Genomic DNA, 22,564 nt, shown 5'->3' with positions numbered 1-22,564 from the left:
GACAGAGCCACTCTCCACAGCACCCTGAAGCATCTCTAGTGCACACCAGCCAGCATTCAAAGCTGTGCTACCTAAGACTGATGAGCACCCTGGGAACACTCTGCTTTTGCCTGTTTCTCAGGAGGAGCTCAGCGATGCAAAGTCAATGATTGAAGAAATCAGTGCCAAGCAGGAGGAAATGCAACAGAAAATTGAGCAGCTGCAGCAAGAGAAGCGTCGTGAATCACGGAAAGTGAAAGCTAAGTAAGGGCCCAAACTCCAGGGCTCTGGAAGTGCTAAATAGCAGTGGCATCCATTTTGTTCATTTCCTTATAGCTTAATTTCTTAATCTTTTCCTGACTGGACATGTGTGTCAACCCTGATTACTGGAAGCTCTAGCCTTCAGGTCACCCCAGGCTTTTAGACACATATCCCACAGAGAAAACACAGCAGAAAAACACCAACACCTCACTGGGATTCCAACCGCAAAAGAGCCCCAGCAGCACTCAGGGAAACCAGGGCCTGGTGAAACACACAGACCTGCTGGAGACATGGCGGGGCAGGAATACTGTTCAAAGTCAGGAGCCTTTACCATTACAAGGTAATGCTAAGTCACCCCCATCCAGCACTGCAGTTTCCCCTTCCAAGGGCGCAGGACTCAGGCTCCTGATGGTGCAGTCATGCTCTCCTTTCCTGTCACCAGCCGTTTTTGCTCTGAGCAGGGTCCTGCAGGAGCATGTTCACAATGCTGGGCCACTCTGTTGCTGTAATGAAGCAGGCTGCTTGTCCACCTTGGCCCTGATTAGTCTCCTTCTGAAAACAGAGTTTTGATGATGGGTATTCAGTCGCCTTCATGCAAACACTTAAAATCTAGGCTAGCTCCTTAGCTAATTAAGTAATTTAATTAGCTGAAATATGCTCTGCAAAAGAGCAGATATGAAATAACCTCCTCTTACAGAGAGTGGAAGTTATTTCCAGAACTGCATCAAAGCAAACTCCTTTCCTAGTCTCTGCTGGAGCTGTCCTACTTCTGACTCTGGTTATACTGGTGTCTGCCACAAGTGTAGTGCAGGAGCTTCACCTGTAACATTCACACTTTCCAACTGTCTCATTCTTTCTATTTGTACAGAAGAGCACAGAAGGATGATCATGGTTCACAGACAGTGCCTACACCTCTCCAGGGCAGCCCATTTCGATCCATTAACCTCCCGGAACCTGTGCTGATCAATGAAGATTTTACAAGTCTTTTACACAACGTGACTTATGAAAAAGGTAGGAAATAGGTTAGGCAAATGCAGTGCCTTCCTCTGGAAAAAAAAAAAAAAATCCAGAAAAAGGCCACTAGGGCAAGAGGACACCAAGTTTTCGTCAGGTGCCAGCAGCATAAAAAGAGAACAGGGGTTGACCCTTGGCAGCACAGCTCCTGGATCAGTGCATGCACCTTGGCACCGTGTCTCAAGATAGCAATCTTGGTGCTGGCCTGGATTCAGGAGATGCTGCTCTGTGAACACTGTTCCAAAAGCCATTGCTTGCCTCCTCCAGGGAAAGGGAAGCAGGCTGGATCTTATTCCCTATAATGCTAGGGGCACAGACAAAGAGCCAAGTAGAAGCCCCAGGTAAAAATAGTACGACCTGTGGAATTGTTTACAACGTAAGGGAAGAGGGCACAGAACGGAGGATCACAGGGATTGGGCTGACAGCCAACACGTGGTATCATTAAGGGGCCATACCAACGGTTGATTTGACAAGGGGACATGGGAGCTGGTACGTACACACCCCAGGCTACTGGTGTCACCTTGCACATACACGCTGCTAGGAGAATCACTGCCCCTTGTTAGCTACAGAAGCTACTAACCCATGGTGTTAGGTTTACACCTAGACCAGGAAAACACTGACAACAGCCAAACACTTACGCAGGTTGGAATCAAAGAAAAGGTGAGGAACCAGAGCCTTTTTTTCCTATAATTAACTTCGGGGCTGTAAACTGGTCTATCATCCTCTTGATGTTCAGAGAGGAAGGCACTGAAAACGTATACACTTAACATGTCAGAGGTAGAGATTGGATGAGAACCATGTGCTGTTTTCTACTCTGTTCTGCTGAGAATTTGGACAGAAATGGCCCCCCTCTGCCTTACTCTGAAATGGTATGTTAGAGGTGGATGTGGGAGAGGGCTCTCACCCACTTCTCCCATTGCCCCTTTCTTTCCAGTCGTCTCCCCCCTTCACTCTTCAATAAGCTCCTTTCCAACCAAAATGGTAGCCGTGTCTCTGTGTCAGGTCTCCATCCTCTTGTGCTGCCTGCTTGGTGCCTCCTACCCAACGCGTACCCACTGAGCAAGGGCAAGCCAAGACTGCTCACATTCCTCTGCAGTCATACAGCACCAAGCACAACAGGGACCCCCACATTAGCATGCCTGGAGAAACAAAGACTGCAACAGGAGCCACCACAAGAAAGATCCTGCCTTGATGGTGGATCTAACAACAGGGGTGTTTCCATAGCAAAAATGTGAAAGACTGGAGGATCTAACCATGCTGACTGGGCTTGGCAGAAGGAAGCCTGTTCTACAGCTGTGTTACCTTGTAAAGTTTCCCTTTGTTCTTCAACAGTGTCTGACACCAGGCTCATGCCAATGGGAGAAGGAAGTGTGAAAGTTGTAGCAGGTCCAGGTAGGAAAATATCAAACTGTCAAAAAACAGTAGCACAATTATTTAATTAGAGTGCTTGCTTTACCGCTCTGAAGAAATGCTTTCAGGGAACGCATTTCACAGGAATGTCTTTCACATTGTCATGTATCACCATTTTCATACTTGCAGTTGAGATATGAGGGCAAGCCTGCATCCCTGAAGTGCCAAATACCCGAGAGACAATGCAAAGGATTAATATTTGGCAGGAAACCCTTTCTGCTGCTACTGCTTTTGCAAGTTCTAAGAGCCTTTGCAGAAAGAAATAATTGATAAAACCATTAGATGTTTGCACTGTTCTCTAGAAGCACTCACTATTCTTAATGGCTCTTTTGCTCTAATACACTTGGGAGAAAAAAAAAAAAAAAAACAAAACAAAACAAACTTATGGAAAATGGTTCACTGCAACCCAGATTCAAAGTATTTGCACTAAAGCAATTGCAGCCCAATGGCTCTAACAAACCTGCACCCTCCCCTATCTTCTCTGTGATTTAATAGCCTCAGACTATCAGTCCTGCTACTGCTGTATAATCACGCCACACTAACAAAAATTAAGAGCCATGATAGTTTACATCCACTGGGAATGCCACTTAAATCCAAATTATTATAATACTTTCTGTTTCTACAACACCTGCCAATAAGTGTCATATTACCAAGTCCTGAAGTGTCCCCGAACCCTGAAGTGCAACTATGCTTCAAATATATGTTTTTTCTTTTCTAACATGTGTCTAATTTTGTACCTTATTTGGCCTGAAATAAATGCTGGAAGAGTGCAAGCCTTGCTCCATCAAAGTGCTTGCCAGCTGCGCTTCTGTTTCTAAGTAACACTACAAGGCCACAGCCCTTGTGAAAGACACAGAATGCTCCCAACTCTCCTTCCAGTACTCCAAATGGATGACAATGCAGGTCAGCTGCCTGCTGTAGCATAACCTGTCAACCGAAATGTTAAGATCCATACAGCTGTTTGTCATTGCAGGAGCAATAGAGACAGACGATAGCCTCAAGCCTTCCTTAACACCAGAGGGGCAGACCAAAGTGCATCTCCCATCAACGGTGTGGAAGCAGCCCAAGGACACCAAGGACTGGGGAGACGAATACATTTCCAAAGAGCAACCAGAGAGAGGGAAAGACATGGGCCAAGGCAGATACAGCTCAGCAGAAAATATTATATGTGAACCCTCTTTCGCTGGTAAGGACAGAGTGGAAGACACTGGCTAGAGAGGCTCAAAGCTGCGTTCATATCTGGTGTGAGCTGGTCTGTAATCAGCTTCTGCAGAGTGAGACATGCAAGCCAGTTTTTCCTGCTAGGGGAAAACGTCTCATGGTCTCAGTCTCCGAGATTTCTGGCCTTTGTATTTGCTGGCCTCTGCCACCGACAGAATTGTTCTGCACTCAGGACATGCATTTTCCTTTCCAAGACCTGGCAGGTTCAGAGTAATAAAATGGGATTGTGACAGTATAGTTGTTTAAGCGGGTGAAAAATGCAACTTCTCGTTCTGCAGGAAACTGGATGTGAATGCCTAATATGAATTGTTTTGCCTTTGATTGATTGCTTTGTTATTCTTAGAAAAAGATTATATTCACAGGGGAAAACTCATTTGCTTTGGAGCTTTCTTAGCAAACTGGCTCCAGTCATGTCTGGGGCATGCTGTAGCATCAGGTTAGAATTTTATATTTTGGGGAAATTAGACACATAAAGACAAGACATTGGTGTCACTTTTCGACAGTTTCTCTTTTCATGATTTAGTGTCAGACCACCAGTCTAACATGAGGTTGTCCTTGACATCAGCATTTTCCTTATTTTTAAACTTAACCATTATCTTCTGGAAGCCAAAAGGCAGAACATCGCTTTGGAGCTGCTTGAGTCAGAAAGGAAATATGTCATCAACCTCTCCCTAATCCTGAAGATCAAGGCCACATTGCAAGGGCCAGATGTGAAAAGGAGTGTCAAAGAGAGAAGGTATGTGATTTAGTGTGCTTTCTCTTTTGGGGAGTTTCCTTCAGTCAATATTCTTTCTGCATCATCCTCTCTCCCACTTTTCTTTCATCCAGACAGCAATCTCAGTGCTTACTTTTAGTTGAAAATTGTAGGCACCAGAAGGTTCTGGCAGTGATTAAAGACTTTTCTGCCTGTCCTTGCATCTTGTCCACCTTCCATCCCAAACAGTTCCACTATAATTTCATTTCAGTCTCCTTCTGAGTCCCATCAGCCTCCTGTGCTTCTTTTGCATGCCTCCTGCATGGGTGGGAACAAAGCTTTGTACATCCACTGCCTCCTGCTCCCATTCCACAGCTCCAGCTCTAGAAGCTGCTGTGGGCATAAGCCCCTGGCTAGTGGCTGCCATCCACCAGCTATTGACATATACAGACACATACACGCACTCACACACAGATACAAGACCAGTGGAACTGATCCAGCTCTTTGCAAAGGCCATCCCCTGTGACAGCTGTCTCAGTTCCCAGGATGGAATAGCTCCTGTGCTCTCTCCATTCACTCAGCTTTGCCCTGGAATTTCCCAGCCCCTAAACACATATGGGGAGCCCAGTCCTTGCTAGCTTTCTCTTTTTTGGCTCTTTCTACTCTCCCTGGGAGTCCCACATCCAAGGAGCCATTTGACAGAAGTCCACTCCGGGACATGTGGTACATGAGTTGATGGACTCAATTACAATTACATGACACACAGAGTTCAAACTGAAGCATGATAGCCCAAAGCTGAGTTTTTATTTTTACATTTTACTCCCTGGGACCTTTCCACCTGGCAAAATAGTTCAATATTTGACATCTTCATTCCGATTCTGGATTAAATCAGCATGAAATGACAGCAAGGCAGAAGCACATTTTGACCAGCTCTGCATCAAAGGGTTGGCTTGTTAAAGGGCCTGACAAAAGAGACAACATACAAAGCTGGGGAGCTCTCCTCCAAGTAATATGGGATGGGTCATGAGCATAGTCATATAATCATAGGTTCGTTTGGGTTGGAAGGGACCTTACCTAGCCCTGTTACATTAGCTACAGCAACACTGCCCTCGGCTTCTTAGTTCTGCAAATTCTGGTCAGCTACACAATGCACTGGAGAGTCAGTCTAAGAAACCTTCAAAACACTGTAATAATAGCCTTCTAGACAGGGTACCTGTATGTACAGAGCAGCCAAAACAAGGCCTCCTGGTGCAGCCAGGATTCCAATAAACGTAATTCATACCTGTGTTTAAAGCAAGCCCGCGCTGACCACCATGAACGCACGCTTCAGCAGTACACGCTCAGGGCTGAGCTGCTGCTCGGTGTAACCAGTCTGATACTGTCTCCCTTCAGTTTCTTCCCCAACTCTTTGCGATACCTGGTCCAGCAGCATGTTGATTTACTTCACGCTCTGCAGGAGAGAGTCTTGAGCTGGCCACGACAAGGGATCCTAGGAGACATCTTCCTGAAGTTAACAAATGATGAGGTAGGTTACGGACCTCTTTGGACTCTTCTGCTGAGATACTTTGCAGCAGAGGGCCTGTGCTGTGAAGCTGTGGCTAGGGCAGGCCTTTCAGCCAGCCTCTTTTGAGCAGAGTCCTGGTGCACGGTAGCCCTTTGCTGTAGTACTCGGCTGGTCAGGGAGCCCACATGCCAGTCTCATTTGGGGGCATACAGTCTGTAATAAATCCATAAAACTTGGTTACAGGAGCCACACATAGAATCATAGAATCACAGACTGGTTTGGGTTGGAAGGGACCTCAAAGATCACCCAGTTCCAATCCCCCTGCCATGGGCAGGGACACCTTCCACTAGACCAGGTTGCTCCAAGCCTCATCCAGCCTGGCCTTGAACACTTCCAGGGATGGGGCATCCACAACATCTCTGGGCAACCTGTGCCAATGCCTCAGCACCCTCTCTGTGAAGAATTTCTTCCTGACATCTAATCTAAACCTCCCTGATTTCAATTTGTACCCATTACCCCTTGTCCTATCACTACAGGCCCTTGTAAAAAGTCCTCTCCCAGTACCCTTGTAGGCCCCCTTCAGATACTGGAAAGCTGCAATGAGGTCTCCTCGGAGCCTCCTCTTCTCCAGGCTGAACAAGCCCAGTTCTCTCAGCCTGTCCCCATAGCAGAGGTGCTCCAGCCCTCGGAGCATCTTCGTGGCCTCCTCTGGAGTCGCTCCAAGTGGTCAATATCCTTCTGATGTTGAGGGCTCCACAGCTGGATGCAGCACTCCAGGTGGGGTCTCACCAGAGCAGAGTACAGGGGCAGAATCACCTGAGCCTTGACAGCTTGGATTTCTGTATTAACAGTGAAAAGAGCGTGTTTCTTATGTTCCTCTTCCCCAATACACTTTGCTCAGTTATCACAGGTGAGTGGGCAGGCCCCTTATCCCATATGGATTGTAGCCCCAAGTAAAACAGCACCTCCTTCTCTGGGTGAAGGTCTGCCCAACCCCCAGACCTCTCCTGGAAGGATGTGTAAAACTCAGCTGATGCTTTATAAAGCCTTAAATAAGAAAAGCCTCTTCCTCCCCAGCCCCTCTATACTTCCCATCTGCCATAAGGCTTTATACACTTTGCTCAACATCTACCGTTTTATTAAACAGCCCTTCTTAAGGAATCCCAAGCCCCAAAAGCTTCACACACGTTTGCAGCTCTGCTGCACTGATTAGCTCCCAGGAGTGATGGTGGGGAATCAACAGCTTCTCAATCTTGCTGACTCTATGACCAAAAATCTCTCTTAAGTTTCTTTGTTCTTTTCTCTTCTTTTTTTTCTTTTCTAAGAATAATTTTCTGGACTACTATGTTGCTTACCTGAGGGACCTGCCAGAATGCATCTCTCTGATCCACGTGGTGATCCTGAAGGAGGTAAATTCCTGCCTGCTTCACAGACACGTAATGGCAACACGCAAGCCTGGACCTCTTCCTGTTATGCCTGCCCATGATAGGACTCCTTCTGCCAATCCACTTGTTCCATTACCAAATGCCAGTTTCCCGAACGTTGCCATGGATAACACGCACCTACAACAGGCAGCTTTAATGTTTTCATCACTGTGTGTAACCAAAGCCCTATTTCTGCTGTGGCATGAAATAATGTCTCAGATCAAACCTCCCAGGAAGCCTGCCTATGCACACGCTACCCAGACCTGTCCCAGGCAAATGGTGTCTCCTGGAAAATGGAGGATCCATCCAAACAGGGAGACCAAGACGGAGGCTGTAAGTTTTCTCTCTTTATAGAGAAAACAGTCTCTACTCTTCAGCTTCAGGTATTTGGTCTCATACCCTTGACTCTTGGTTTAAACTAGGAAAGTTAAATATAAAGGTAGCTTTAAAGTGCAATAACTAAACCACATTAGCTTGCTTTCAAGACATCGTGATTTAGAAGTCAATCTCATTTTGTTCAATTCATTTGGTCCTAAATGAAGAACTTTTAATTCTGAACAACAGGATCTACCTGGGGTTTCAGTGAAACCTAACTAGCACACTCTAAACATACACCCCTCTTTAATTAGGCTGAGTGTCCCTCATAGATAATCCCCAACCTAAGAAATTTCATCCTTAGAACTAGTATTGCTGGTGGAAGGAATTGTAAATCCCCCTTCCAGAAGCAAGGTGAAGACTGGTGTATTGTCACGCACAACTGCCAGGACTGGCAGGCTCCTGTGAGCTGTTATAACCACTTACAGCATCACTATTCCTTAAACCCCAGGACCACCTGGGAGCAGATATGTTTTATGGGTGGGAAAGGCTCTGAAGTTGTTTCTCTGTTTCAGGTAGAAGAAGAAATCAAGTCTGATCTCTACATTCTGTTTTTCCATATAGTCCAGCGAATCCCCGAATATCTTATTCATCTACAGGTAGGGCTCCGGGATGGAGACTGTCTTGTTAAACTCTTATCACAACATGTCACTCTTAGCTTTTTCAGAGCTGGCATTCAGGCTGTACAGGTACAGGACTTCTGGCTAACCAAGTGATCCCTCTGAGAAAAAAACCCAACCAACTTTGAGAGGGAAAGCCAGCTGAGAATGCCCTAATTTTCATCATTTTCACTTGATGCTTGCTTCTACTTGCCAGTTTCTCCATTTGACCTGACAGAACCAACTTTTGTCCCCTGGGAAGCCAAAAACCCTGCTGCCTGCTGCTCTGGGAGAACAGGAAGTCAGAGATGGGGCACATCTACTGTGAGCTCCAACCTTACTCCTGTAACAGAGCAGGCCTCATTGCTGAGTGGTCCACATGCCTCTCAGCTGAGAGAATGAGAGGCCTAGAGGGTCCTAGGGCCCAACAACCTTTCCTACACCGAGCTTGCTGATCAAAAGAGTTCAGGTTCACAGGAGGGTTATCCCAATTGTACTAAAACATGTCAGACAAGGCAAATGACACAGAAAGCAAGCCCTAGAAAAACAAGAGATGAGATTATTTATCCAGTGCTAAACTCAACTAGTGCATCATCCACACATCTCATGATGACATTTTAGAGTGATTACTTGTGTATTTCCAGTAGGAAGCAGGCCTCATTCAAGTCCCTCAGAAACTGGTGTTCCCACCACACTCCCACAGGGCAGTGTCATGGGCAGCCCAGAGCACTAATCCATGGTCCCAGTGGCACCTGTTACCCAGAAAGGGTTAGGACACCTGCCAAACAGCGTGTTCTCCTCTGTGCCCTAGAATGTCCTGAAATTCACGGAGCAAGAACATCCGGACTATTATCTGCTGCTGGTGTGTGTGCAGCGCCTCCGGGTTTTCATCTCACACTATAGCCTCCTCTTCCAATGCAATGAAGACCTGCTTATACAGAAGAGGAAAAAGCTGAAAAAGTAAGCACAACATCAGCTTATTCTCTCTATCACCAGGGAAAGGGAAATGTGGGGGAAGCCTGGAAACAGGGGTTGAAAATGAAGAAAACCCTCTGTTGAAATAAAAAAACACCTTTGCATATGAATGCTAGATAAGGCTCACTATTGGCTCTTGTCTTCCAAACTGAGGTCAGATTTGGGGTGGGCCCTTCTGTCTAACTCTGAGAATGAAAGGAAAATCAGTTTAATCCTTCTAAACATAGTAGCCATGTGTTCCATGGGAACCTTTGATTCCTTAAGCTGATGGCAAAGTCACACCTCAGAGGGAGAATACATGGGGACTTGGCTGCTTTGGCAGCTCAGAGCCCTGGTGAATGCCAAGACCGTTGCCTGAAGCCCTCATAAGCTAAGATTGAGAAAGAACAGTGTTATCTTCTTTTACTGGGGGTGGGAGAAACAAAAGCCTCCCATATAACCTGTTTCAGATAAACTGTGATAGAAATTACCCTGAACATAGATTCTGCAAGTTGGGGTTCAGAATAGTTCCTTGAAATGAAGACATTTTACTAAAATCAAAATCTGCTTGCCTTTTCTCCTTGTGATGATTCACTGGGGGAGTTGGACAAGATCAAACTTCACGTGAAGGTTCCAAATACGGAGGGTGGTTAAAGGGCTGGAGCAGACTGCTGGGGACTGCTATCAGGAGAGGCATTAAGAACAGGACAGAAAGCAGCACATCCTGCTGACTGGGACAGACTAGGTGTAACAGGTCCTTCCTTGGGGTGGGAAGAGGTGGATGGGAATATTAAGGTCCCTCCCAGCCCTGTTTTCTGTGATTCTACATGCTCGTGCTCATTCCCTGCCTTATTTCTTAGCACGACGATGGATTTCTCCTCCCTCAGGTCATCCCTGGTGAAGCTGTACAAAGGTCTAACCTCCCAGTGTACGAGCCAAGAGGTTTCTCCAACACCCAGTACGACATCTATCCGGGACAGTGGGATCCACTCTGAAGAGACGATACAGCCATTCCCACCAGCACCTTCCTCTGGCACGACAACCCCGTAAGCCTATTGCCCTAGTAAAAGGCTTTCAAAGTAGGCTGAAAACTCTTTCCTCACACATCCTAGGTCAGTGAGACTAGGCAGTTGCAGGCTGTCATTTCCAATACTACTCCCCGTGTATGCACAAATAGATGAAGGGCTGGCTCCTTCCTGCTATATCCACTACCATTTGGCTTACAAGCAGGAAACATTTCCGAGCTCTACCCAGGGCTGTCAATGCTCTTGCTAGTTGTCTTCACAGTGGAGCAGAGAGGACAGGTATTTGTGTAGGCCTGGCAGCAGAGTGCATAGGAACACTCCGCATTATTCACGAATTATGACCAACGACTCAGACCAGCAAAAAAAGTACTTCCCCACACAGCAGGTCATCGAATGATGGGACTCACTATCTCAAAATGCAAGTAACAAACGGGTTCAAAAACACAAGACTAATTCAAGAAAGACAGAGCTACTTATATCACCTGGGAATCTTTGGCCATTTCTAGCCTACTGATAGGTGCCAACTGAGATGATGATCAGACAGGCACACCAGACTTGCTTTTTTTCTTATGTCAGCTGTTGTGCTTCCTTACATCCTTTGACACTAACAAGAAGAGTTTGGCTTCATCATTCTGAGTCCCCCTCAAGTGCTGGCGTTACTACTTCAATCCCTAGCCTCTTTCTCACCAGACGACCCAGCCAATCTCCCTCCCCTCACAGACACAATGCTTCAGGCCCCCATCCTGGTAGCCTCAGCTGGTGCCTCCACAGTTTCCCCACATTCATCTCGAACTGAGGACCCAACGTGAGTCCAGGTAGGGCCTCATCAGCACTGCAGAGAAGGAGGGAAAATAACTCTCCAGGCCATGAGCTCCTACTACAGCTTGGGCTTGCCTTGCCTGGCATGAGAGCAAGCTGTCAGCTCATCTCTGCCCTGGCACCGGCTATAACCCCAAGTTCATAGCAGGGCTCCTGCTCAAAAGAAATTTCCCAGCCTGGTCTGATGCATGGGGTTATCTTGCCCCAGAAGCAGAGCTCTGCACATCTTTAACACTGCAAGGTTTCTGTGCCCCCACTCCACTCATTATGTCCTCAGAAGATGGCAGTAGGGCTTTCCTACCTAGTGTTCGTTAAGGGCCATGGGGGTGCACACCCTGCACCTACTACCTAATACGTCATCCAGTGAGGAACACTGACTTACCTGGAACACATGGAGGGTAGGATCCCTTCAAGTCCATCCGACAGACTTCTGGGGACCGAGTTACCTACCCAAGAGAGGAACCTTGTCCACCTCAAGAGACAATCAGACCACAGGAAAGTGAGACAGTCCCTACATTACAGAAAGGGAAGGGAAGTAAAAATCCAGGAGAGAGATGGAACAGCTGGCTTCTCATCTCAGGTTCTATCCATCTCATGATATAGAGTACAAAAGCCAGTGAAAGCTCCTGGATAAGCAGTTCTACCCCTGAAAGTTTGCTCCTGCTAACCCAGCCAGGCAATTTCCATTAGTGGCAGCTCTGTTACTGTTCTCTAAGATATGAAAATACTTTTTTGGCCTTAAAGGCAAGAAGATGGGGTTGGGGGAGAGAAGAGGTTGGGGGAGTGATGGGGGAGGGAGCCTTGTCATGCTGTCTCCTGGTCAATCTTTAGTATTCCACTTCTTCCTGTTTTTGTTTTTTTTGTTTTGTATCTTATTTTTAAGGCATTTGATGCCCCAGATTAAGAAACCTCAGCCAACTGTGATGGAAAACATCCAGGCTGTAAAGCCCCCTGACTGGGAAATGGAAAGTAGAAAACATGAGAGGCCAGAAAACATCCTTGCATCCTCTCAGCTCACAGAGCAGGAACTGAAGGCTCTGACAGCCCCCTTACAATCCATCCCTGAAATGGAGTACGAAGCACCCCCAGCTGATGCAGTGGGAAACCCCGAGAGAGCCACCAGGAGCTCTGTGGAGCTGCTGCAGGATGCGAGGAACTTTGTACCAAGCTACGAAGAGTTCGACTACCCTGGGGAGGTTTTCACCCTGCCAGGTCCCTATGAAGACGATGCCTTTCAAAACCTTGCTCTGTTTGAGAATTGCTCCCCAGCCTCTTCCGAGTCCAGCTTAGACATTTGCTTCCTTAGGCCTGTTAACTTCACATCAGAACCCGAGAGGACAGATCACGCCTTACAGCCGCTGCCCAAAAGCTGCACTCCCATAAGCAGCAGCACTTACAAACGCGAGATGTTCCACAGCAAAGGCAAGCAGCTGAGCAGGTCTCTGAAGGAGCTGCCGAGGAGCGCTGAGGGCGTGAGCACCAGACTCTACAGCACGCGGAGCAGCAGCGGGAGCCGGCTGCAGCAGAAGCAGGAGAGGAATGTCCAGCCTCACATGATCTCAGCCTCATCTCGAAGCTCCCAAAGGAGCTACTTCCCCCCCCAGAGAGGAGCGGGTGAAAAACAGAGCTTTTTGGAAGTAAGGAGGCTTAAATAGGAGGAGGGGGAAAAAAAAAAAAAAAGGCACACGGTGGTAAAGCAGCAGCAGCAGGAGAAAGATCCGAGATGCAGTCAGGGCAGAACACGCCAACATAATTTCCAAGTCCACACACTAGAAGTTCTCATCTGCATGTACACGCCCAAGGGAGGGACAAGACAGCTCCTTTTCACACCCGTCTTCCCCAGGGACAAGCATGGGCTCGAGGCACACAGCTGGCCGAGTGACAGCCAGAACACCCCTGAGACAAGCTCCCATGTCTCTAGCTGTCACTGAGCTTCCTCCACAAGAAAATGCTGTATCCCATCAGGGTCACGAAGCATGGGCAAAACCATTCAAAATCAGTGCTGTAGGGTGGCACACAGCTAAAAAGGTGCCTTTCCACCTCTGTGAGGAGTGCTGAGTTAAGAAAACCAACGGATTTAGTATCAGATCCTCAGTCAGTGTAAACCAGCATGACGTGGCCAGACTGAGCCCGTTCACACCAGCAAGGATATGGTCCGTGGGGTTTGCGTCACCTGTGTTTGTTGCACAGACAGCAGAGCGATGCTACAGTCTGTGTGCAAACAGACCGTGTCCCTCAGACAACCACTGGCATGGCAGGCTGCAATCTAGCCCTTCAGGGACACCAGGTCTTGCAGGAACAATGTTCCTGGAGTCTGCAGTGCCTGCTCGGACAGCTTTGAGCTGTCACAGAGAGGGGAGGAAGATGCCCTTCACACTTCCTGGGCAGGAGGGCCAGGGGTGCTGTGAGGCGATTAGCTAGCTCTCTCGGGGCTGCCTGGAGAAACACCCTCCTGTTAAAATGAGGCAAGATGAAGATGATGATGGGAGGAAGGTTCTAACAGTCTGACTGAAAAGGCAGCAAGGAAACCTCGAAAAAGAGAAAAAAGCCTAGTGAGTGAAAGAGGTGGTGGACAGCTGAGCAGGGAAGACGAAGCAGGGAGAGAAGAGCGATGGGGACACAGTCCCTTCCCCTGGAAACAGTAGCCCGTGAGCTCTTTGGCACTCACCTCGCACAGAGCTGTGGCCCACAGCAAGATGCAGATGTGGAGGCTAGTCCGGAACTGAAGGACACGTTCTCCCCCACCGAGCAAAGGAGACCGCCATGGCAGTGTTGGGCAGAACTGGAGAAATGGGATTTGTCTAGAGCCTTGCTGAAAGGGAGTCAGCACTCCCCTGACAGGGGGAGAAATATTTTATCGGCACATTTACCGCAAGGTGCGTGTGCTAATGAAGCCTTCTGCCCCACAGATATAAAACCAGGCAGCAGCAGAGCCAACAGAAGAGTCTTTCACATCGTATCAGCTCAAGAAGTCTGAAGCCTCCCTGCCCTAGGGTAAAGAGAGCTCATGAGCAAGGAGAGGGTGGGAAGTGCCTTCAACTCCCCATGCTGGCTTGCTTCCTTGTTGGCAAAAGGCGCTAGTAACCTCCTGCTAAACAGGCCTTCAACTCCCCATGCTGGCTTGCTCCCTGGTTGGCAAAAGGGGCTAGTAACCTCCCACTAAACAAGCTTAGCAAGGAAGGCTCCAGTTCCCTCTAACACTGCTTCCACTCCTCTGCTACTGCCTCAGAGCCAGCAACAACCTCTCTGCAAGAGGTACCAGTGCTGCTAAGGCCCGAATGACCCGTTGTCTCTCCCAGCCTTGCCAGCACCTCTTCATCCACCAGGTCCCTCTTAGCTGAGAGGGAGAGGGGGAGAGAGAGATAGAGAGAAGGAGAGAGAGAGAGAGAGAGAGAGAAGGATGTGAGGTTGCAAATGCTGGTTAAATTGTCTTTTCCCTTTTAGGAGCTCCATGCAGAAGACCACACCAGGTTCTGCCAGAAGGATGACAATGAGCAAACATCCTTCAGCGACCACAATCCACGGCACGAGCCCAAGGGGGGTTTCCGGAGCTCCTTCCGCAAGCTCTTCAAAAAGAAATAAGCAGCCCCAATAAAGGCAGGCCACAGCCTAAGTGCAACAGTGCTCCCCAGGTCCCTGAGGGTAGAGACAGACAGCAAGGCCCCAGGATTCCGTGGGGGAGAGGAGACTGTCACAACTGCCTTACAAATGCATCCTGCTCTTCCTAGCACAGGGCAGGGCCAGGCTATGGGTTGAAGTGCAGCTCAGCCCAAGGGTCCAACAAGCACAGGAACTTGCTAGCTTTCACTCCTGCCTGACTTAACTTTCCTCACAGTTTTGGAAAGCTCTGGCCAAATCCCACTATATTCTCCTCCCCCTCATGCCCCAGTGCTGCTTGATTTGCCATACGTCTTCGTTCTTCCAAATTTAAGCCAGGTCTAATTTACACTCACAACAGAGGGGCTACCTTTGCAGCCTTGGCATCCTGGTCAGAAGTCTGAAATTCTCCTCTTTCCTCTACTTTCCAGAGAAAAACTATCATCAAAGATGTCTTCCAGGAGGCCAGCTCACATTATGCTGCTGGTTTGAGGAGGTCTAATAAGCATCAGCTAAAGCACCTGGGCTTTGTACTGCCTAATCAGCAGCATCCTTTCTTTTGGACTTCCATCACTCCCCAAAATCCTCCTTCACCTTTTATGCTGCATGCCGTTTCTTGAATTGCCTCCTTTATGAATCTCTGCTCCTGCTGTCGGAATTGCCTGTGCCTCCAGACAGCTGACGCAGGCTGAGCCCAGGTCCTGTCACAAGAGACAAGATTCTTCTCCACCCTATCACCCCATGGATCAATGCAGAAACAGGCATATTCAACCAGTGTCATGGCTCCTGGTCTGTAATACTCCTGGAATATTCTTTTCTTTCTTTGGCCTGACACCACGTTACAAGCCCCATGAAGTGTAGCACTCAGCTTTGGAGCAGTTGTTCTAGCTGAAACTGAGGCACTAGAGAGCAGGAACGTTGATGATGCCCCATGTTCAAAGTCACAAGCCCTCCTTCTTGAGCAAGGATACAATTTCTCCCACAACAAGGCCACACACACACCCTCCCCTCCTTGCATCTCAACTGACAAACTTGCCGCAATGCTGTTCTCTGCAGAAAACTATAGATTTCATTAAAAAAGTATGGAGAGAAACACAGCCTTCTAGTGCAATATCCATGTTACACCACAGCAGCAAGAGCACCACTGGCACAGGGCTGGGCTGTTAGCTGAAGCTGGGGCATGATGAGGGCCGTTTCAAGAAGAAATGTGGTTTTATCACCTTATTTTGGCAGGGCTGGGACTCTGGTCTGACATAAAGAGCAGCAAGAGGTAGCGTAGTTACTCCATGGGGCTAACAGCAATGTCTCAGGGGAAATATGCCAGGCGGTGAGATCAGGGGTTTGGGACTCCAACACTAACGCAAGGGTGACTGAATCTGGTGCCGAGGGGAGCACCCATCAAGCTGCACGGCTACTCCGGCAGCAGCGACAGCGTGGGGAGGGCCCAGGGGTGTCCTTGGCTGCAGTGGCTAACAGCCACTGTAGACAAAGGGCCCACAGTGTCAACTGACCACGTGCTTTTCCTCCTCTGGTAGAGGCGAAGAGGTGTGCGTGAAAAGGTTTGTCCACCAAAGACAGGCAAAATCCATCCTTTATATCAATCAAAGTTTTCCCAACAGTTCAAAAAAGTGACCAAGCAAAACCTGAGATAAAAATGTTCTAGCTGATGCCTGCCCTATAATTTTACTGGACCAAAAATACTTCCCAACAATCCACTTCTGTTCCAATGAGGAAGAAAGTATCTTCCCCTCCACGCCCCTCCATCTCCCACTTTTGGAAATTATTTGAGGAAGATTTTTTTAATGTAAGGTTTTTAATGACAAAAAAACCCTTCCACCTCTTCCCCTCTCCCTCACATCCTCATGAAATTACAAATTCCCCGGCCCTTCCTAGTCAGGACTGCTGCACACTGACCAGCCACTGCATCACAAAGACAATTCCTAGGACTTTGCAACTCAGTCAGACAGTTCAGGGCCAAGATCTAAATACGTAAGAAAAGCCAGATACTTGTTAACTGAAGCATCAGCAACGCCTGTTTGTTCTTCAAAGGAATCAGCCATAGACAGACCCATTGTTTGTCCACGGAACCAGAGTTCTATCAATAGGGCTGCCCTTCCGCTGTAATGCACTGATGCTGTCAAGGGCTCTGATGCTCCTGTCTGTAGTCTCATGTACTAACGACATTTCTACCCTTCATAGAACAAACTTGCTCCTCACACCTGCCAGGCAGATGCCAGGAGAGAAACAGAGGGGAAAACCTACCTGCTAACATCTCCTGGGTGAGGAAATCCTTCCAAAGTGGCAAACCCTTGCTTGTAAAATGCATTGGGATTTTAGCTTCTGTTTTAGTGATTTAAGGCATGGTCAGAACTGATGGTTCTTTCTGATCCTGTATTGAGTTCTTTCTTCCAGGCCTATACTTATCATTTGAGATGTCTTTGTACCTGCACAGAATCCAAAATGGAATGAATGAATGATGCTCAGCACCTCACAAACACACAACCACTTACAGGATCCAATCCAACTTCACCCTGAGTGTGTACGTGTGTGCTCTGGATTATTTTTCTTCCTGTGCCAAATAAATGTTGCCTTTAAATAACACCATCGTCTCTTTTGGACTGAATCGGCCATAAGGCTTGGAGCAACCTGGTCTAGTGGAAGGTGTCCCTGCCCATGGCAGGGGGGTTGGAACTGGATGGTCTTTAAGGTCCCTTCCAACCCAAACCATTCCATTATTCTATGATAAGGTTGCATCCACTGAAAGAAGAAACACGTTTCTCAGATCCCTTTCTGAGGCAACATTACTTAGAAAATACTGTCCCCCTGCACACAGAGTCATGTGAGAAGACTGTTTCCATACATGTATTTCCAAGACTCTTACCCAGGACTCAGCTGACACATTGTCCAGGCTTCTGGTCAAGGTCCTGTTGTTGGTGCAGCTCACTGTGACGTCTTCAGCTCATTCCTCCTCCATCTGCTTTACTCCTTCTGCTGCTTCTGTTACAGACACATGAGCTTTCACAAGAAAAATCCCATGAGTCTCCTCCACTGAAATAAACACCACTAATTCAGCTAAGAGATGGTTTTCCTATATATCACAAACACCTGTCACATACCAACTTTCTTCTTAAAATTTAATTCTAGTTCTGACTACCAACACTATCTTACCTTTGCCACACCCTCAGCAGGTCCAAAACGACGACACCACAAACAGGGACAACTCAGCCCACGGTGCTCACACCTTCCCATGCCACATGGCACGTGCAGGCGTGTGTAGCATTCCTCCTACTGCTCCATAGCTCCCTGCAGCGTTGTGTCAATTAAGGACAGCAGTCTCGGAGAGGAGAGTATGCCAGCAGAGCTTTGAACCAACGGCCCAAATGCAGTTTTATTCCTGTGTAAATCGACTGGGTGTTTCCTCCTCAAATCCCTTTCAGCCATGTGGATGCAGAGCAGGTCTATCAGCTAGCTGCAGGGGCACTGCCACTGCCTGAGACATCCCCCAAAAGGACACGCTCTCATCCCGGCTGTGACTCTTCTAGATCACCTCTCCAGGGCTACACTCCCTGCTTAAGTCAGCCACCCCAGACTCTGCTCAGACTACGGGTAACTCATCTGCAGTTCTGGCCAAATGTATCCTCTCACCGCTTCATTCCTCTAAGCCAGCATAACTGAGGCTACTTCTAAGTTTACATAACCTGGGCACTTTCTCCTGCTTTTTTTTCCCAGGCTTGCAATGTATCTTGGCTTCCTCTGCAAGTTCTTAGAGTATTTTCATGCACATGTACACGTACAAATATTCCTCAGTACAGGCAAAAAAACCAATCCAACAGTTTCCAAGGAATCCAGTTACTTTACACAAAGTTGTTAGGGCCCCTTGCTCATTCCTGAACAGGCGAGGAGCTGGGGCACGCGTAGCACTGCCTCTGGCCACCGCGTGGTTTTGTGGGGTGGATTACACGGAGGAGCCTACCGCAAATATTAAGCATTTTTCTACTTGCGAGCGGTTTTCATTTATGCACTCTGTTCTCTGAAAGCAGACCTTTTTTGCCTATTGGCACATACAAGATACTAAACATAATGTCCCTTTATTTTCTGATTCAACGAGGAGATAAGATGTAGGCCTTGATAGGAAATCACCTACCTAAAAAATTCATACAGTAAAATTAAAGAGGACTTATTTACCCAGGCTGCAGATCCCTTGACACAGTAAGTTGTAACAGAGAGCCACAGAGTTGCAGTAACACCTACAGTGAATCATAGAATCACAGACTGGTTTGGGTTGGAAGGGACCTTAAAGACCATCCAGTTCCAACCCCCCTGCCATGGGCAGGGACACCTTCCACTAGACCAGGTTGCTCAAAGCCACATCCAGAATAATCAATCCTGTGTCAGAGAACACGGTCAAAAGATGCTAGTGTCCCCTACTGAACGCACACCTTGCTTACTTGTTTTCTACTCCACATGGTTCCTCTGCTCACAAGCTACTGCATCTTCTAGTATTTTACTATCCTGAGCAAAACTTACACCTGTAGCAGACTCACGATTGTCCTTAACGTAGAGCACACAGTGTTTAAGCTTAAAGAAGCCAATCTCAGACTACAAGGGCTTTCAGAGCATCTTACATATTCAAAAGTTTACAATTCTGGGATACGTAAGGCTTTTTTTTATTTTTAGAACATATCTTTTAATGCCAAAAGGTAACAGTCACTATTAAATTCTCACTGAAATGCAATCTGAGTATCACTGCAGACACAGTATACAAAAATCACCTACGGACAGTTACATACAGGGGTTATCAGATGTGCCAGCTAAAGTTTACCACTTCGTTCTCTTGATTTTTCTTTTTACAGCTGGATCGACATAGCTTTTAACATTTACTCATTTTGGCAAGTAACCATGCCATCAAAGGCAAATGTACACACATACTGGAACAAACCTATTGGAATCTAAAATTTATTCTTTTCACAAACTAAAAAAGCTTACTCTGAAGCAGATTCAAACCAATTTGTCCAAAGCAACTCCAGCACCATGCACCCCTGATGACCTACCTTTGTCTATCCTTCCTTTTAAAAACATAACAGATGCTCTTTCAGAAAAGGCACATTCGCCAGCGACCAAAATTGTCATGCATCTAGTATACTGGATTTTTGTTTTATTTTTGCCTTTCAATTTTTCAACCATCTGCTACAGGATTTCACATTTGCTGGCTAGAAAGTAAAAAAAAAAAAAAAAGTTACTTTTCACTTTGTTTGCCTTAGGATGCTGCAGCAATTGGCTACTTACTGCACTATTTTCCATTGAAGACAGAAAGGAAATTTGTTCACAGCTGACAGAAAAATGCACTTAAGGGTGTTTCATTTAATGGAAAATAAGGCATAGGATTTATAAAGTAAGTTAAAAGTGCTTTTGTTTTTACAACTCTATGGGCCACGGGTTTCTCTCCTTAATGAAGAGCTAGAATGGCTTTAGCCCATGCATCATCTAGGTTTTGAAATAACAATTTAAAAAAAGGTATTTTGAGGTGTGGGGGGGAAACAACACATAAGAACTTGCAATATTTTTAAGTATTATCTTAATCTTTTTGAGCAAGTCCCTCCTTGCTGGCTGCAAAAGGCATCAAGGAGAAAGTCAAGGCGGGACTTTTACATGCTGCAGCTAATTGCACTGCTCACAGCAGCAGAGCACTAATATTTTATTTAACTCTCCTATAATTTTTAAGACAAACATTCATGAATGAGGGGCTCTCTAGCTGAGCTTAAATTGCAGCAATGCTGGACATACCAGTAGTAGAGGCTGACTCTGAAATGCCACGAGGTTGAGACAACAGCCACAAAAGGAACTGGTGCTTATTCACACAACCTGCTGTGATGCAATTTTTTTTCCAGCACCCCTTCAGACTGAAAAGAAACTTCCTTGCACGTAACAAAGTAAAACCTACTCCCTGAATCACAATACCACCTTCAGTAGTGGTACCTCCAATGACATCACCAAGCTTGACTCAGACCCAATTTAACAGAAAATCTAATTTAAAGATCCACTCAAAAGAAAAATAATTAAACATCCCACAATATCAGTCTAAATCCTGAAGGATCTAAATCCAGTGCATTAGCATAAACATCGTCTTAATGAGACAAACCTCTCCAGCCTCGATTTGAGAGAGGCCTATTAGAGAAACAGGTTAGCCCACACTGGAGATGGCTTAAGGACAGAGCACTCAAATGCTTCCACAGTATCAATCTTGAAGGAGGATGATGTTCTCTGTTAGCAGACAATCACAGAAAAACTTTGCTGCTGAATGGCATGGCACGAGCAGGTACCTTGAGGTCACCAGGCAGCTTGATGGCCGACTTTCCATACAGCATGCTGAACAGAAATAAATGCACAGGCCTTGGCAAATCATAGAATGGTTTGGGTTGGAAGGGACCTCTAAAGATCATCTAGTCCAACCCTCCTGGCAATGAGCAGAGACCTATTCAACTGGAGATCGAGTTGCTCAGAGCCCTGTGCAGCCTGACCTTGAATCTTTCCAGGGATGGGGCATCTCGCTAGGCAACCTGTTCCAGTGTTTCACCACCCTCACTGTAAAAATTCCTTCCTTATATCTAGTCTAAATCTATCCTTTTAGTTTAAAACCATTATCCCTTGTCCCATCACAACAGGTTCACTAAAAAGTTTGTCCCCATTTTTCTTTTAAGCCCCCTTTAAATACTGAAAGACTTTGACGAGTTCTCCCTGAAGCCTTCTCTTCTCCAGGCTAAAGAACCCCAACTCTCAGCTTTTCTTCCCAGGAGAGTTGTTCCATCCCTCTGACTATTTTTTCAGCCCTCCTCTGTACCTGCTCCAAGGGGTCCATGTCTTTCCTGTGCTGAGGGCTCCACAGCTGGACACAGCACTCCAGGTGGGGTCTCACCAGAGCAGAGTACAGGGGGAGAATCCCCTCCCTCGACCTGCTGGCCACACTTCTCCTGATCCAGCCCAGGATACGGTTGGCTTTCTGGGCTGCCAGCGCACACGGCCGGCTCATGTCCAGCTTTTCATCCACCAGTACCCCAAGGCCTTCTCCTCAGGGCTGCTTTCACTACCTTCACCCTTCCACCCAGCTGGTATCGATACCAGGCATTGCTCTGATCCAGGTGCAGGATCTCGCCTCTAGAATGGTGTAACTTCTAAATTCCCAGAGGGCTTTTCTGAGCCTACACAACCATGCATCTCCAGAAGAAAATGAACAAACCCAGGTTGTGCTCCCAGGTTGCATTAGACTAGAGAGAGTAGAAACCTCCAGGTGAAACAGCACAAATTGTTAAGTACCACTCTTACAAAGTTCTGCTGACCTCTATAACCCTGTTTGCACACTCTGAAGCTGTTTAGACTGACTTTTAGCCATACATCAGTGTTCTAGAGTAATACAGCAACTCCCCTAACCTCCACACAAGCATGGTTCGTTGCCCAGGCCACGTAATCATCCCAGGCCCCAGCAGACCATCCAGGGTCATTTTACCAAGCAGACAGATGCATCATTATTTCCTTTTCTATGTGAAAAGTACTGTCACTAATGCAAACATGGTCCAAATAAGAAGTCATTCCAGATTAAATAATTTAACACAAAGCTGTCATTAGAAAAACCAATGGCTTAGCAGTGGTACTCAAAACTCTTATTCTAAATGCATCAGGTTTGATTCTCATCC

General features: G+C 46.9%; 1 protein-coding gene across 1 annotated transcript in view; it reads left to right on the top strand.

Moving 5' to 3' along the window:
- ARHGEF33 (Rho guanine nucleotide exchange factor (GEF) 33) overlaps positions 1 to 14,869 on the top strand; it is a 17,456-nt gene extending 2,587 nt beyond the window's left edge. The window contains exons 3-14 of the mRNA XM_010158497.1: positions 122 to 243; positions 1,109 to 1,251; positions 2,587 to 2,646; positions 3,638 to 3,850; positions 4,492 to 4,621; positions 5,972 to 6,104; positions 7,409 to 7,492; positions 8,398 to 8,481; positions 9,293 to 9,441; positions 10,296 to 10,481; positions 12,163 to 12,916; positions 14,724 to 14,869. Coding sequence (XP_010156799.1) covers positions 122 to 243; positions 1,109 to 1,251; positions 2,587 to 2,646; positions 3,638 to 3,850; positions 4,492 to 4,621; positions 5,972 to 6,104; positions 7,409 to 7,492; positions 8,398 to 8,481; positions 9,293 to 9,441; positions 10,296 to 10,481; positions 12,163 to 12,916; positions 14,724 to 14,861 — 2,196 coding nt within the window. The 3' untranslated portion in view covers positions 14,862 to 14,869. The remainder of the gene's footprint in view (positions 1 to 121; positions 244 to 1,108; positions 1,252 to 2,586; positions 2,647 to 3,637; positions 3,851 to 4,491; positions 4,622 to 5,971; positions 6,105 to 7,408; positions 7,493 to 8,397; positions 8,482 to 9,292; positions 9,442 to 10,295; positions 10,482 to 12,162; positions 12,917 to 14,723) is intronic.
- Positions 14,870 to 22,564: the final 7,695 nt, after the last annotated feature.

The sequence above is a fragment of the Eurypyga helias genome, unplaced genomic scaffold (assembly GCF_000690775.1).
Source record: "Eurypyga helias isolate BGI_N326 unplaced genomic scaffold, ASM69077v1 scaffold26699, whole genome shotgun sequence".
Taxonomy (NCBI): domain Eukaryota; kingdom Metazoa; phylum Chordata; class Aves; order Eurypygiformes; family Eurypygidae; genus Eurypyga; species Eurypyga helias.
The sequence above is the reverse complement of the archived record's forward strand: the minus strand, read 5'-3'. Positions and strand labels throughout refer to the sequence as shown.